The sequence below is a fragment of the Oncorhynchus clarkii genome, chromosome 20 (genome assembly GCF_045791955.1).
Source record: "Oncorhynchus clarkii lewisi isolate Uvic-CL-2024 chromosome 20, UVic_Ocla_1.0, whole genome shotgun sequence".
Classification (NCBI taxonomy): Eukaryota; Metazoa; Chordata; class Actinopteri; order Salmoniformes; family Salmonidae; genus Oncorhynchus; species Oncorhynchus clarkii.
The window spans coordinates 13,108,288-13,123,450 of NC_092166.1; the positions used below are offsets into that span (position 1 = coordinate 13,108,288).

The following is a 15,163-nucleotide window of genomic DNA, read 5'->3' on the forward strand; positions in this document are numbered from 1 at the left end:
ATGATCCCTGAGCACCGAAGGCATTGTAATTCATTTAGAATAGTTTTAGCCTATACTCACGCATCATTTGTCAAGTAAATTACGTACACTACTGTATATCCTTTAATCATTCATTATAGTGGATGGATCTGTGGAGAGGGTTCTGCATGGAAGCCAAAAGGGTTCTTCCTGGAACCAAAAGGGTTCTTCAAAGGGTTCTTCTATGGGGTTAGCCGAATAACCCTTTTAGGTTCTAGTTAGCACCTTTTTTTCTAACAGTCACTGACATGATGAAATAGTCATGTGCTCTGTGAATTCCACCTTGGGGCTAAAAGTGTGTGAAAGGTGACCAAGTATGAATCATCGGCAGACCGACAGTGACATAACATTTCTCATGACAGGCTATTGAGTAATCAGCCTTAAGCCCACTGCCAGCATTACAAGGGACATTTTCTATTTTTGAGACTGGATGGCAAACTGCAACAATTTAATCACCTGTGAACTGATGACAGAGCGCTGCCTCTCCCAATCACAAGCACATTCTGGATTCCGCAAGTGACAGTGATGTATAGCCTATCGGGGTTCATTCGAATTAGGGGCAGTCAATTCAGGAAGTGATTTGAATAAAAAATTCAGAAATGTAAAACCTTTGAAATAAATAGCTTCTACTTTTCAGTTTATTGAGAAGTCATTGAAAATAAATGCCCTTTTTCAGATTATTTAATTGTAATTTTTGTTTACTTCCTGAATTGACTGCCTTCAATTGGCATTGATCCCAACCCTGTCACATATATGGGTGACCACTCATTCTTCACTTAATTTTCAATGCCATCTAACTAACGGAATGGGTGGACATTTGGGCATGCTCTTTTCAATAGTTGGTATATGTATTTAGAAGGTGTATTGTTGAGTAGCTTGAATCGTTTTTATAAGAACGTATCAGTATTTAACAATTGTTTTAGAACTATTATTTCTAGTTTTTTTAAAAACTTTTTGTTCATGGCATAACTCTTTTATAGCAATAAGTTTATACAATGTAGCAATGTCAATGCAGGTATGACAAGCAAAGATGTCACTTTGGGTCAATTCTATTTAATTGAGGTTTCAATTACAATTAAATTAAGTTTTCAATTCATGAACAATTCATTATTACATTTCTTAAATATCTACAATCTGAATAGGTTTGAACCATAGTCATCCATAAGAAACATAAGCGCTAGTGAGCATTCTCTTCCCAAATATCTCACCCATTTGCCCCCTCTGAAATGTGTTTCATTAGGAAGGACCTGAGTTTTGCTGACAATGTGACCTTACCTGGAAAAACTCTGAGCCCTACTTAGATAACATTCAACTTCATGCAGATTTAGGATCTTAATTTGATCATCCTATTGCAGGAAAACTGTACCGCAATGCAGGAAATGTAAGACTTGTAGTGTATTTGACATTTAAAAAGGCTTCTGAAATTTGTAATTTTCACTTACGAAAAATATATCAACCCCTACAAAAATGAATTGTAATTATAATCCACATTTCCTGTTGCTGCACGATTATTTGCCTGATGTAGCAAACTGCCTCAAATTAAAATCCTACATTTGTATAAATTGACCCCATGGCATCTTTTGTTTAAATGAGTCATTCATTTCCTCTGAAGATGTGAGATGGATTTCTGTTGGACTGCATGGTTTGCTTCACGCTCCATTCACAAACAACAGTCTGATGTTTACGTGTGTACACAGTGTGGTGTCCCATCAGGAGACAGAGTGTAAACAGAGATCCACACACACACACACACACACACACACACACACACACACACACACACACACACACACACACACACACACACACACACACACACACACACACACACACTATATGAAAGGATCTTCAGGGCAGATTGTCAAGGAGGCAGGGTGAGGATGGAGCTTCCAGTGAGGGAGCCTAACAGGACATACTGTAGAACGGCTGCATGTCTCCCTCTAATGGCACTGAGAATATATTGCGTTCTATAGTGGCAATCTGTAGTAGAAACATTAACAATATGTCTGTCATCCATGCCCGTTTCAGAAAAAACTGAGGGATGGGGCTGGAGAAATGTAACCACTCAAATTCATGGATATAGTTTTAACCATGATTTGAGGCTATATAGTGTTTGTTTCTATTTACTTTAACAAACATTGGAGTAAAACCAGATTATATTTCTGGTTCTGATGGAGTACGACAGTTGAACTAAGCATATCTACAAGTTATATTCTTCAAGCGTCAATGGGTACATCATACAGTATCATTAATTAGTAAAAGAATGTATGTAGAAACTGCTGATTGCCCCTTTAAGCAGATATGCTCTGGGTAAAAATGTCCCTACACACAGATCTAGAATCTGGCACAAATCCTAACTAGAACCATTAGCGGAGAAAACACCAATCTGGGCCTGGATCAGTGTTTAGGGCCATTTATTTTGTAGTTGCTATTGATAACATGTAAAGGCCTACATAAAAAAAGAATGATAGTGTATGCCTATAAGATCTAATGTGTCCTCTGTAGATGTATAGAAAGAAAAATTTGGATATTTTTAAGACAGACTATAGCTGGGCTACATTCATTTGTAATCAAAAGTATTTCCTTGTACTTAGGAATGATTTAAACTTAGCAGATCTGTAGCAAACTGTAGCAAGTTTCCTTTTGGTACTACATGTCCTTGTTGACTCCCCACATCCCAGAACAGTACATGCATCTGGTTGAATCATGTTGGGCAACTGGGTGTACTTTCAATTTGCTCTGTTGCTCTGGCTTGTTGTGGACGAGGAACAGTTGAGGAGGAGGAGAGAGAAAAAGAGAGATTTTTCTATCACATTTTCATGGAACTCTCATGGATCATTTACAATTGACCTGCCTCGCATCCCAATGCAAAGGACTTATAGAAAAAAAGAGGACAAAAAAGTGGCCTGTAAACATTCAATATGGTGCCTCGAGCAAAACCAAATGAAGCTTCATAATGATAAAGTTGGATGCATAGTTTTTCAATCCCCCTTGACTGAAAATAATTGCAACAATTTCATGGTAAGAGAAGATAAGTGGATATGGGATATAAAAACACATGTTTAAGGAAAAGGGATGACTGTGATGACATGAAACCTCTATAGATGACAGACATACTAGACCTACGTTATTTCCTCCTCAACATTTTGGGGATATTAATGCTTACTTAGGAAGATGACCTTGGGTTAAACTCAGGATTAGAGACAATGCCCAAAATGAGAACAAGGAATGATTCATTTTACCGGTTCACATCAATGAATGTGTGACACCGCATGACAAGACATAGCCATTGTTGTATGAAAACATTGTGGTGCCACTTGGAGACTGGCACCATAGATCATCAAGCCCTTTCTCCATCTGACTGTCAGAGTTGCACCATTGTTCTTGGTAATCTGAAGGCAGGGATGGACTGGCCATCTGGCATTTTGGGCAAATGCCAGATGGGCTGGTCCATTTTTTGCCTAGTGGGTCTCTAACTTATAACTGACAATTATTTGGTTATAGGGGAATCAAGTTTTAAAAAATGGTCCCGGTGTGTTAGAAATGCCAGGGCTAATTGGCATGCTGACTGCAGGAAGGTCCACCAGAGCTGTTGCCAAATAATTTAATGTTCATAAGCCGCCTCCAATGTTGTTTTAGAGAATTAGCCAGTAAGTCCAACCGGCCTCACAACCGCAGACCATGTGTAACCACGCTAGCCCAGGACCTCCACATCTGGCTTCTTCACCTGCGGGATCATCTGAGACCAGCCCTCCTGACAGCTGATGAATCTGAGGAGTATTTGTGTCTATAATGAAGCCCTTTTGTAGGGAAAAACTAATTCTGATTGACTGGGCCTTGCTCCCCATTCAGTGGCTCCCAAGTGGGTGGGCTTTTGCCCTTCCAGGCCCACCCATGACTGTGCCCCTGCCCAGTCATGTGAAATCCATAGATTAGGGCCTAATGAATCTATTTCAAACGACTGATTTCCATATATGAACTGTAACTTGTTGCATTTATATTTTTGTTCAGTATATATATCAACATGATAGACAACCTCTGAATGGGATTTTAAGCAATTGATTCCTTCTTGTGTTCACACAAACATATACAGTGCCTTGCGAAAGTATTCGGCCCCCTTGAACTTTGCGACCTTTTGCCACATTTCAGGCTTCAAACATAAAGATATAAAACTGTATTTTTTTGTGAAGAATCAACAACAAGTGGGACACAATCATGAAGTGTAACTTAAGGGGGCTGAATAATTTTGCACGCCCAATTTTTCAGTTTTTGATTTGTTAAAAAAGTTTGAAATATCCAATAAATGTCGTTCCACTTCATGATTGTGTCCCACTTGTTGTTGATTCTTCACAAAAAAATACAGTTTTATATCTTTATGTTTGAAGCCTGAAATGTGGCAAAAGGTCGCAAAGTTCAAGGGGGCCGAATACTTTCGCAAGGCACTGTATATATATAGAATGGATGTACTGCAAATAGGTAATTAGTGCATATACCACCTACCTGATTAAAAAATCCCCATGTAAACTTTCAACAAGTTAGCCATGGTTGAAAAAGGTTGCATTGGCTCAATGATAAAGGCTAGCGTTACGGAATTGAATGAATCAGCCCACTGCCACGCATAGGCGCTTTGTCAGAAGTCCCTCCCTGCACATTCATTCCCAATTCTCACCGCTGCCCGGTCACCTGACAATTAAACGAAATGCTCGGTTTTGTTCAGCTCTCATCCAGTCGCATTGATGATGAGCAGGATACAGGAGGACGCAGTATGGGTTGAATGACATTGGAAAAAGGGAGTCAGCAGTATTGTAATTATTTATTTTTCTACAATGGACGAGCCAAACATTTTGAGGCGTCGTGGGCTGCAGGTAAGAACCCCCATAATAGTAAAACATTGGCATAGCTACTGAAGATTAAAATAATACACCCAGGCTTTGCATTTGTGTTGTGGCATTCGACAATTAATGATAGCCTACACAAACAGGTATTGACACTTATTAGGGCACACATGCGTTTCTCTTCTTTCTCTATTTCAAGGGATATTTAGGGATTGTCAATTGCTGTTTACTAAATGGTTTACATTGGGCGCACTTTTAGGTGTCCTCAAGGGTAGTTCTATCCAGTTGTGACCACAAATGATAGATATCTCAAAACAAATTCGCATCGAATGTATTGTCCCACTGCCACATTGTTTTTAAATAGTCATGAATAGGCTACAATATCGATCCATTCTGTACACATATGAATGATGCCCCTTCGTTTGAGTAGGCGGTGGCACTGAAGGGCGAGCTTGTGGATGCGCAAGTGTAGTTAATACATACATTTAACCACAGACAGTTTTTTTCTACAGACAGACATGATGTTCTATAGATGTCTTATTCTCCTACAAAAACAAACAAAGAGCGTTGCCATAATAATGATTGTGACTCAAGGAACGCAGCTGTATTGCCATCACTAGGTTGCTGTGGTGATATGGGCGTGGGGCTCAATTGGATTCAGGGATGGATGACTGGTAGAGAAACATCCCTTTATGCTCACTTATGCGTCCTATAGCCAGTAGGTTGTAGCTGAGTCAATCCTAGCCCTCCCGACGGCCTAACGCGTTTTGTTGTTTTTCATTCCAACCAATTACTCGGATAGAGGCTTAGCTATTTAAATCCGTTCACCATTGTTTGCTCTAAATCCATTATGAAAGAGATGTTGGTGGAAATGTGCTTGTCCACATATTCAAAATATGTATTTTTATTATATTACATTGATTGGTTCATCCACCGTACACGGACCTGCAATTTTAATTAGATTGCTGATTTGCATCGTGAAAAATTTGAGAAAATTGAGAATGTACTTTTGGTTAACAAAACAACCTGCTTTTATCTTTGGAAATAGAGTACACTGTGGCACAGCATTTTTGGCATCCATGTTGTGTACATTATTATGAACATAGGCCTGCCTATATGCAGGGGCTTCAGGACCAAAGCAAAGAGAACAACATACATAATGTGCAGCTATGAATGAGAATATATCCACAATTAGGCCAGAGCTATAAGATCTTTCCATAAAGGAGGAGAGCAGGGGACATAGCTGTCATACGGTGTGCATAAATAATCAGTCAGTCTTTCCGTCTGTACTGTTGGCCACAGTTTGTGTATGAATCATCTTCGATGTGGAGGGGCTTTGAAAGACTAATCAAAGGCAACCTCCATCAATGGTTGTTTTCATTTTGTTTCTGAGAATCATTAACCCTTTGGTTCCATGCCTCGGGGATGTAACGGGTGTGTTTGAAATTTATATCAAGTCCAGGAGGTTGGTGGCACCTTAATTGGGGAGAATGGGCGCGTGGTAATGACCGGAGCTGAATTATGGAATGGTTCAAACACAAGGTTTCTAGGTGTTTGATGCCATTCCATTTACTCCGTTTCGGCTATTATCATGTACCTCAGCAGCCTCTTGTGATATCAAGCAAGGCTTTACTGCCATTGTCATCATTTTAATGTATCTTTCTTTCTCGATTCCAGAAAGAGCTGAGCCTTCCACGAAGGGGAAACATGTAAGTATCACCAAAGAACATCACTGGTTATCTCTGCTCTTGTTACACTGTTTGATACAAAACCACAGGGTGTTACAAGGTGTTTTTATCTGTCAACAATTTATCATAGTAGCAGACATTTTACTTGTCCCTTCCATGAGAGGAAGCGCTAGTGCCTAGTGGTAAAACAGAGGCTGCAGATACTACTAGTAAGCAATGTTCCCTCTAATTATTTGGGACACTGCGCAAATTGTGGGCCTTTTGAACAGATACTTGAACATTGTGAGCATTTTGTGCAACTTCCGGCGCAAGTTTACAGTGAACACTGAGGCTGTAACTTTACAGGTTGTGCCAGTAGCCAATAGGCTATTGTGGCTATCTGAGCATAATGTGGCCTAACAACAAAATCAAGGGAGCAAATCCCATAAAATTCTCACTTGGAAATAGCTTTTCATTTCCATTATATATCCTACAGTAGCCTATATGTGGTGTTAAGTGCAGGCCTACATTGCATGAGACTTTAAAAAATGTTTTTACATTATGAAGGGCTTGACATTTAATTCATGATCGTTTTACTTGATCTGTAACACCATGGGCCAAATAGGTGACTGTAAATGGACTTGTATTGTGTTGTATGATGCAAGAAACCACTTTACAAAATAAAATGAATTATGACCATACAGAGAATTAGACAATGTAGGCTACTCCTCTGCATATTGGCTTATTTGCATATTCAAGCCTATCTTGAAATAAAACACTGCCCCTTTAAATTAAGACAAGCTTTTTACCTGACTGGATTTTCAAAGACAGCTTGACATGTAGACTACACATTTTGTGCTCTTGTAGGAAGCAGTAACTCCCCATTGCTGACCTATACATATATATAACTGGGCGAATAACTCCCTAACTAGCAAAGAATATCAACAAAAGTGCACACGCGCACCTCTGCGCTCTGATCTGAAAGGCGTGGGTGATTTGAAAGACCGCGGCTGGGCTACCCCGCCAATATAATTCCACTCTGTTGCGCTCTGGCTCTGCCTACAACATTGTGATGCTGCCTCAACAAAATCGGAGACTCATTCTTGCAAAGTTAGATTTGTTTTGGTTTGTTGCATTGACAAGGGGCTGACAATGTTTATTCGATCACGGAAAAAAACGTTGATCTATATAGGACGAACTCAGTGAAGTTCAATCTCTTGCGTCTCTGCGGCATGGCATTTCCTCTGCGCGGCAGACTTGGAGAAAGTGCGCTGCCGTGCAAGGGCGCAGTCTAGAGGGAACATTACTGGTGGGGTGAAATATATTTTACATAACAGTAAATGTGATTTTTTTTTAAAGATCAAGTGTACCTCCACACATTGTATGAAAATACTATATGTATTGTGTATAGTCCTGAGGCATGCACTTCCATGCGCTGTAAGGCCTTGTCGACTAGTCTGGAAATACACATTTGTATATGCAATTCAATATAAATAATTTCACACATCATGCACTGGATTGTACTCATGTTTCCTAATTACATGTCAGTCAAGGCAAAGGACAAGAGTTGGCTTGGTGGGTAGGCTGTTTCAGCCCTGAGACTAGACTGAATGGAAAACAGAAATGAGTGGACAGACCCATATTTGGTCCTTAGCCACTTTAGTGGAGTGAACTAATGTGGTTAAACAGTAGGCCTACAGACTTGCAATGAGTCTAACACACCATTCAAACCAATACTTTTCCCACCAACTTTAGCATCCCATCAACTTTTTGCCGACTTTTCTTAATATATGAAAGGTATTGCCGGCAATAAAGTCTCTACTTTTTTACTTCCGCCAACCGACGTCATAGTTACGGCTAAATTCTGGCTACAGCTTAGTATGAAATGGAGCGGTAATGCTGAGGCGGCATTGGCACGCAGAACGCTCTTAAGCTCTAGCTGGTTGTTAGGCAGCGCCTGTTACTAGCATCCATCTGCCTGTTCTAAACTTTGTAAGGCACACACACTTTTTTCTTAACCATAACTGGATGGATCCATTAAGTATTACTGTGGCAATATATCACTGAAAGACGAACATATTGGAATAAAGTAGGCTAATGCAATTGAAGGCATTCAATTGTTATAAAACAAAACTAATAACTAATACCCGCGTGTGTTCAACTATTTCAGCACCATTTTGCGCTGCTTAGACTCACTCACGTCTTGATAAATCAATGTCAGATTTTTATTTTCACTGAATTTCCACGTGGATATTGGTTAGTCTACCATTAGGCTGTGGAAAATTGAGGTGAGTGCTGCTCATGATCATCTCGTCTTGTTGGCTCATACATTAGCACCGATCAGAACATTTTGCCAGCATGTTAAGTAGCTTAAAGGAAAATTCCACCCAAAAACGAGCTTTGATATTTGTTTCAGTTGTTGATATAAAGTGCATTCAGAAAGTATTCACACTCATTGGCTTCCCCCCCCCCTTTTTTCTATATATCTATCTATCCATCCATCCATCCATCCATCCATCCATCCATCCACATATATACATACGCATACACAAAGAACAATTTAAAAAATAAACATATATTAGCTATTTCTAGCCTTAGCTGAGACGCAAATAATTAGTTTTTAGATTTTACAGCACCTTACACAACATGTATCTGCTCATTTCCCTAATCACCCCATTCACTCTGTCCAATTTGAAATATAGGTGAGTAGTGTCAAGGTTCTGCACCCTCACCTGCATTGCTTGCTGTTTGGGGTTTTAGGCTGGGTTTCTGTACAGCACTTTGAGATATCAGCTGATGTAAGAAGGGCTATATAAATACATTTGATTTGATTTAGTGGAGACCAAAGTCAAACTTGGGCTGTCTCTTGTGGAGGTCATAAGTGAGCTTTTCAAAAGGGAGAAAGTCAACAATCTGGTCAATCCACATTTTAAATGCCATTGGCTTTTATCACATTTTGTTGTGTTAAAGTTGAATTAAAATTGATTACATTATCATTTTTGATCAACCATTTACACAAAATACTCAAATGTTAAGGTGATAGAAATATTCTAACATTTATCAAAAATTCATGACAAAGAACACTAATATATCTTGATTAGGTAAGTATTCAGTCCCCTGAGACAATACATGTTAGAAACACCAGTCTTTTTTAAGTACATTTATAAGAGCTTTGCACACCTGGATTGTACAATATTTGCCCATTATTCTTAAAAAAAAACTCTTCAAGCTCTGTCAAGTTCATTGCTAGACTGCAGTGGAGGCGGTGAGAGGAGCTATTGGAGGAAGTGCTCCTTGTAATGGCTGGAATGGAGTATGGAACGGAGTCAAGCGTGGTTTGATGTTATATTCCATTCCAGACATTACAATGAGCTCGTCCTCCACCAGCCTCCACTGCTTGTCAGCCATTTTCAAGTCTTGCCATAGATTTTCAAGTCAAATTAAGTCAAAACTGTAACTAGGCTACACAGGAACATTCAATGTCGTCTTGGTAAGCAACTCCAGTGTAGATTTGGCCTTGTATTTTAGGTTATTGTTCTGCTGAAAGGGGAATTAGTCTCCCAGTGTCTTTTGGAAAGAAGACGGAACCAGGTTTTCCTCTAGGATTTTGCCTGTGCTTAGCTATATTCCATTTCTTTTAAGCCAAAAAATCTCCCTGGTGTCAGTGTCTGTGTTTTTTGATTGTTGCTTCCTTAGGTTACAGCTGGAGGGCACCCTTACCCATTTCTAGTCTCCAGGTTACCCTGATTATTTCTTATTGGATTCACCTGTGTTCAATTACCTTCTCTGTTCACCTGGTTGCCTTAATATTTAGGTTCCCTAGTTTAACGTTTTTATTTATTTATTTCACCTTTATTTAACCAGGTAGGCTAGTTGAGAGCAAGTCCTCATTTACAACTGCGACTTGACCAAGATAAAGCAAAGCAGTGCAACACAAACAACAGAGTTACACATGGAATAAACAAACATAGTCAATAATAAAATAGAAAAAGTCTATATACAGTGTGTACAAATGAGGTAGGATAAGGGAGGTAAGGCAATAAATAGGCCATAGTGGTAAAATAATTACAATATAGCAATTAAACGTGATAGATGTGCAGTTGGCCTGTATCCTTGCTTAGGTCTTGCTTAAGTCGAATCTTCGTTTGTTCCACTGCCTCATGCTGCGTCTGCTTGTCCTGCACCCCGTCAGAGTACTCAATTCGGCTTTGTTTCTCCTTCATACCTTCCAGAGGACCCAATGTAATTGGGATGCACCAGACTTTCCGCTCTGGAGAAAAGGCGCAAGAATAACGAGCAGTGTTGTCTTTACTGTAGGACAGTCTGGACATTTCCGTGCCTCCTGTCCCGAGCTGACTGAAACGGGATGACTCGCCAACAGGGGCTGCCTCTCACTAAGCTGGACGTTCCGTTGTCGGTCACTGCGCTGGATGGTCAACCCCTAGGGTCTGGGAAGGTGAAGCAACTCACCATGCCTATTCAGCTACGCGTCCTGGATTATCATGTGGAGTTTATCCAGTTACATTTGGTAGACTCTCCTGAGCCTCCCCTGGTTCTTGGACATCCATGCCTTTCTATCCATAATCCTCAAATTGACTGGCCCTTGGGAAGAGTTCTGGGATGGAATGCCAGCAATTCTCCCCACATCTTTCCGGCCCTGCTCATCTGGAGGCTTCCGATTCTCCTGTTCCCCCAGCTGGGGATGACAAGCCTGATCTTTCCCGCGTACATCGGGATTACTGGGATCTGGGTCAGATCTTCAGCAAACGAAGGGCCAGCGAACTGCCTCCCGCAGGTCCTACGATTGTGCCATCGACCTCCTGCCCGGCACCAGTCCTCCGAGAGGAGGTCTGTATTCTCTCTCAGGTCCAGAGACTGCAGCCATGAACAGTTATATTGAGGAGGCACTGGCGGCTGGTTTTATTCGGCCGTCCACTTCACCTGCAGGAGCGGGTTTTTTCGTTGTTGGAAAGAGGGATGGGAGATTATGTCCCTTTATCGATTACCGGGGTTTAAATAACATTACCATCGAGAACCGTTACCATCTTCCTCTTATGTCATCAACCGTAGCTCCGTGGAGTCTCTCAAAGGCTTTCTCAAAGTTGGATTTACGGAACGCGTACAATCTGGTGCACATCAGACAGGGAGACGAGTGGAAGACGGCGTTCAACACCCCAAATGGACATTATGAGTACCGTGTCATGCCGTTTGGACTTACTAATGCTCCAGCTGTTTTCCAGGCACTGGTGAATGATGTGCTGCGCGACTTCCTTCACCAGTTCGTGTGTCTGTACCTGGATGACATCCTCCAGGTCCATGGTTGAACACAGCCAACATGTTCGCCAGGTTCTTGAAAGACTCCTCTCTCACCACTTGTTCGTGAAGGCCAGAAAGTCTGTCACAGTTTCTGTTTTTTGATTGTTGTTTCCTTAGGTTACCGCTGGAGGGCACCCTTACCCTGTTTTCTAGTTTCCAGATTACCCTGATTATTTCTTATTGGATTCACCTGTGTTCAATTACTTTCTCTGTTCACCTGGTTGCCTTGTTATTTAGGTTCCTCATTTGGTCTGTATCCTTGCTTAGGTCTCATGTTTTATTTAGTGTGCTCTTGTGTGGTTGCCTTGTTTCTGTTTTGACTCTAAGTAAAAGTTATGGATTTACCCTTACTTCTGCTTGCTGTGTTTCTCTGCGCCTGGGTTCGAGTTTGTACTAGCAGTATTGTTTCACCTGGTCCTTACCAATGACAAGCATACCCATAACATGAAGCAGCCACCACCATACTTGAAAGTATGAAGAGTGGTAGTCAGTGATGTGTTGTGTTTGCCCCAAAAATAATGCTTTGTATTCAGGAGATTTTTTATATTTCTTTGCCAAATGTTTTGCAGTATTACTTTAGTGCCTTGTTGCAAAAAGGATGCATGTTTTGGAATATTTTTATTCTGCACCTGTCAATTAGGTTAGTATTGTGGAGTAACTACAATGTTGTTGATCCATCCTCAGAGTTTAATGGCTGTGATAGGAGAAAACAAACTGTTTTAAAGTCACCATTAGTGGCATAGTGAAATCCCTGAGCGGTTTATTTTTTACCCATCTACCAATAGGTGCCCTTTGCAAGACATTGGAAAACCTCCTTTTTTGTAGTTGAATCTGTGTTTGAAATTCAGTAGTCGACTGAGGGACCTTACAATTATCTGTATGTGTGGGGTACAGAGAAGGGGTAGTCATACAAAAATAATGCACCATTTAGAAAATGCACCCTTTCAAACATGACATACTGGCATTAATGGCATTCATTACACATTAAAGAAATGTTTCAAATTCTTTGTCAGCAAACTCATTAGATGAATGTAGTATAAATACTCCACTATGCATGTTATCGACTGGAAGCATTTTTACTGTACCATTTTGAGAATAAAAAAATGTTCCAAAACATGCATCTAAAGTAATACTGGAAAAAAAAAATGTGCCAAAGTCATTAACTTTTTGTCCTGAATGCAAAGTGATGTGTTCAGGGCAAATCCAATACAACACATTACGGAGTACCACTCTCCATATTTTGAAGCATCGTGGTGGCTGCATCATGTTATGGTTATGCTTGTAATCGTTAAGGACTGGGGAGTTTTTCAGGATAAAAAAGAAACAGAATGCAGCTAAGCACAGGAAAATGTGAAGAATTTTGAAAAGAATAATGGGCAAATGTTGTACAATCCAGGTGTGGAAAGCTGTTAGAGACTTACCCAGAAAGACTCACAGCTTTAATCGCTGCCAATGGTGCTTCTACAAAGTATTGACTCGGAGGCGTGAATACTTATGTAAATTAGATTTCTATACTCCATTTTCAATAAATTGAAAACAAACAACAACAAAAAATTCACGCTTTGTCATTATGGGTTATTGTGTGTAGATTGAGGAAAAAATTGAATTTAATAAATGACCTGATAAGCCTATTCGTCTGAATACTTTCCGAATGCACTGTATTTCTGCAGCCATGAATCATCCCATGGGATGATGCGGCTCACTCTACGCTGATAAGCCTATTCTTTGCCATGTTATAGTCCTATTCGGACAAGTATAACTAGCGTGTGCTATCTCAGAGGACGATTCAACCAGGATCCAGTTTTTCCATACTGCACCTGGTAATTCTTATTTTTTTTCAAATTGAATTGATTCTTATTTTTATGTAAGCAAGTCAGTTAAGAATAAATTCTTATTTACAATGACCGCCTACCGGGGAACAGTGGGTTAACTGCCTTGTTCAGGGCCAGAATGACAGATTTTTACCTTGTCAGCTCGGTGGATTCGTTCCAGCAACCTTTCGGTTACTGGCCCAACACTCTAACCACTAGGCTACCTGCCGCCCCCTTATGACGAAAGCCTGGAGGTTTTTAATGTAGGCTTGAAGATATTTCAACGTCATGTCTAGAAGATAATAGGCTACACTAATAACTAGGGCTTGGCTGCCAAATGTATAGGTCTCCCCATAATATTTAAATTGATGAAGTGTTATCATAATCATTATTTTAGCGATCCATGGTAGATGTCCTTCCTAATAACAACTAAATATTAGGAAGGTGTTCTTAATATTTTGTACACAATGGCTTATAATGTGAAGTATTGTAAAATAAAGTCCTGTAAAATGTATTTTGATTGTTTATTGACCCGGGAACTTTCTTTCTCTACATAAAAAGTAGCAATTTCTTCTATTGAATGAAGCTGAAAAGTAAAATTTAAGTCTCTTTTTGGATAGGTTTATAAAGGCCTAGTTGGTATTGAACATGCCTCTGCTATGCTAGTACATTTCTCTGCTATGTTTTTATTAGAAGATAAATCATTATTTATTATGTAATGATAAAATATACTTTAATGGCGCATTTCCATACAGGATTTAACCCAGGGTTTTATTTTTCCATCTACGCGGGCCGGAACACATGTCTCACTGGGCCATGGCTCCGGCACACCTGCTCTCACTTGGGGCCAAAGCCAGGCCACTGGTGGCCTATTTTTCAGCTTGCATTTCCATAAAGGCTAACTGTGAATTTAACACCTCACAAAGCAATTGTTTTGATTATGCAGAGGTTGTTGATTCTGCTCTTCAAGTCCTCACTGTCAGCCCTGCCCTGGTATCTGTGCGTTAGAGATGTTGACAATTCCGGATGACGCTGGACCAATTGTGCGCCACCGTATGGGACTACCAATCACAGCTGGATGTGATGCAGCCTGGGTTCAAACCAGGTACTGCAGTGATGTCTCTTGCACTGGGATGCAGTGTCTTAGACCACTGCGCCACTCGGGAGCCCCAAGGGCAAGGCAGTGTGATGGCGATTGCATCATCTGTGGACCTATTTGGGCGGTATGCAAATTGAAGTGGGTCTAGGGTGGCGGTGATATGATCCTTGACTAGTCACGTAAAGCACTTCATGTTGATAGAAGTGAGTGCTACTGGTGATTAGTCATTTAGTTCAGTTATCTTTGCCTTCTTGGGTACAAGAACAATGTTGGTCATCTTGAATATGTCAGTAAACACACCAGCCAGCTGGTCTGCGCATGCTCTGAGGACCGGCTAGGAATGCCTTCTGGGCCCGCAGCCTTGCGAGGGTTAACACGTTTAAACGTCGGCCACTGGAGAAGGAGAGGCCGCAGTCC

General features: G+C 40.5%; 2 protein-coding genes across 2 annotated transcripts in view; both read left to right on the forward strand.

The window, feature by feature from the left end:
* The first annotated feature begins 4,741 nt into the window (after positions 1-4,741).
* Positions 4,742-15,163, forward strand: part of LOC139375941 (microtubule-associated serine/threonine-protein kinase 3-like) — a 63,828-nt gene continuing 53,406 nt past the window's right edge. The window contains 2 exon segments of the mRNA XM_071117913.1: positions 4,742-4,883; positions 6,531-6,562. Of these exon segments, the coding sequence (XP_070974014.1) occupies positions 4,845-4,883; positions 6,531-6,562 (71 nt within the window). The 5' untranslated portion in view covers positions 4,742-4,844.
* LOC139375942 (gamma-interferon-inducible lysosomal thiol reductase-like) overlaps positions 10,007-15,163 on the forward strand; it is a 135,046-nt gene continuing 129,889 nt past the window's right edge. Inside the window, exon 1 of the mRNA XM_071117915.1 lies at positions 10,007-10,010. The gene's annotated coding sequence lies outside the window, so the exon portion shown is untranslated. The remainder of the gene's footprint in view (positions 10,011-15,163) is intronic.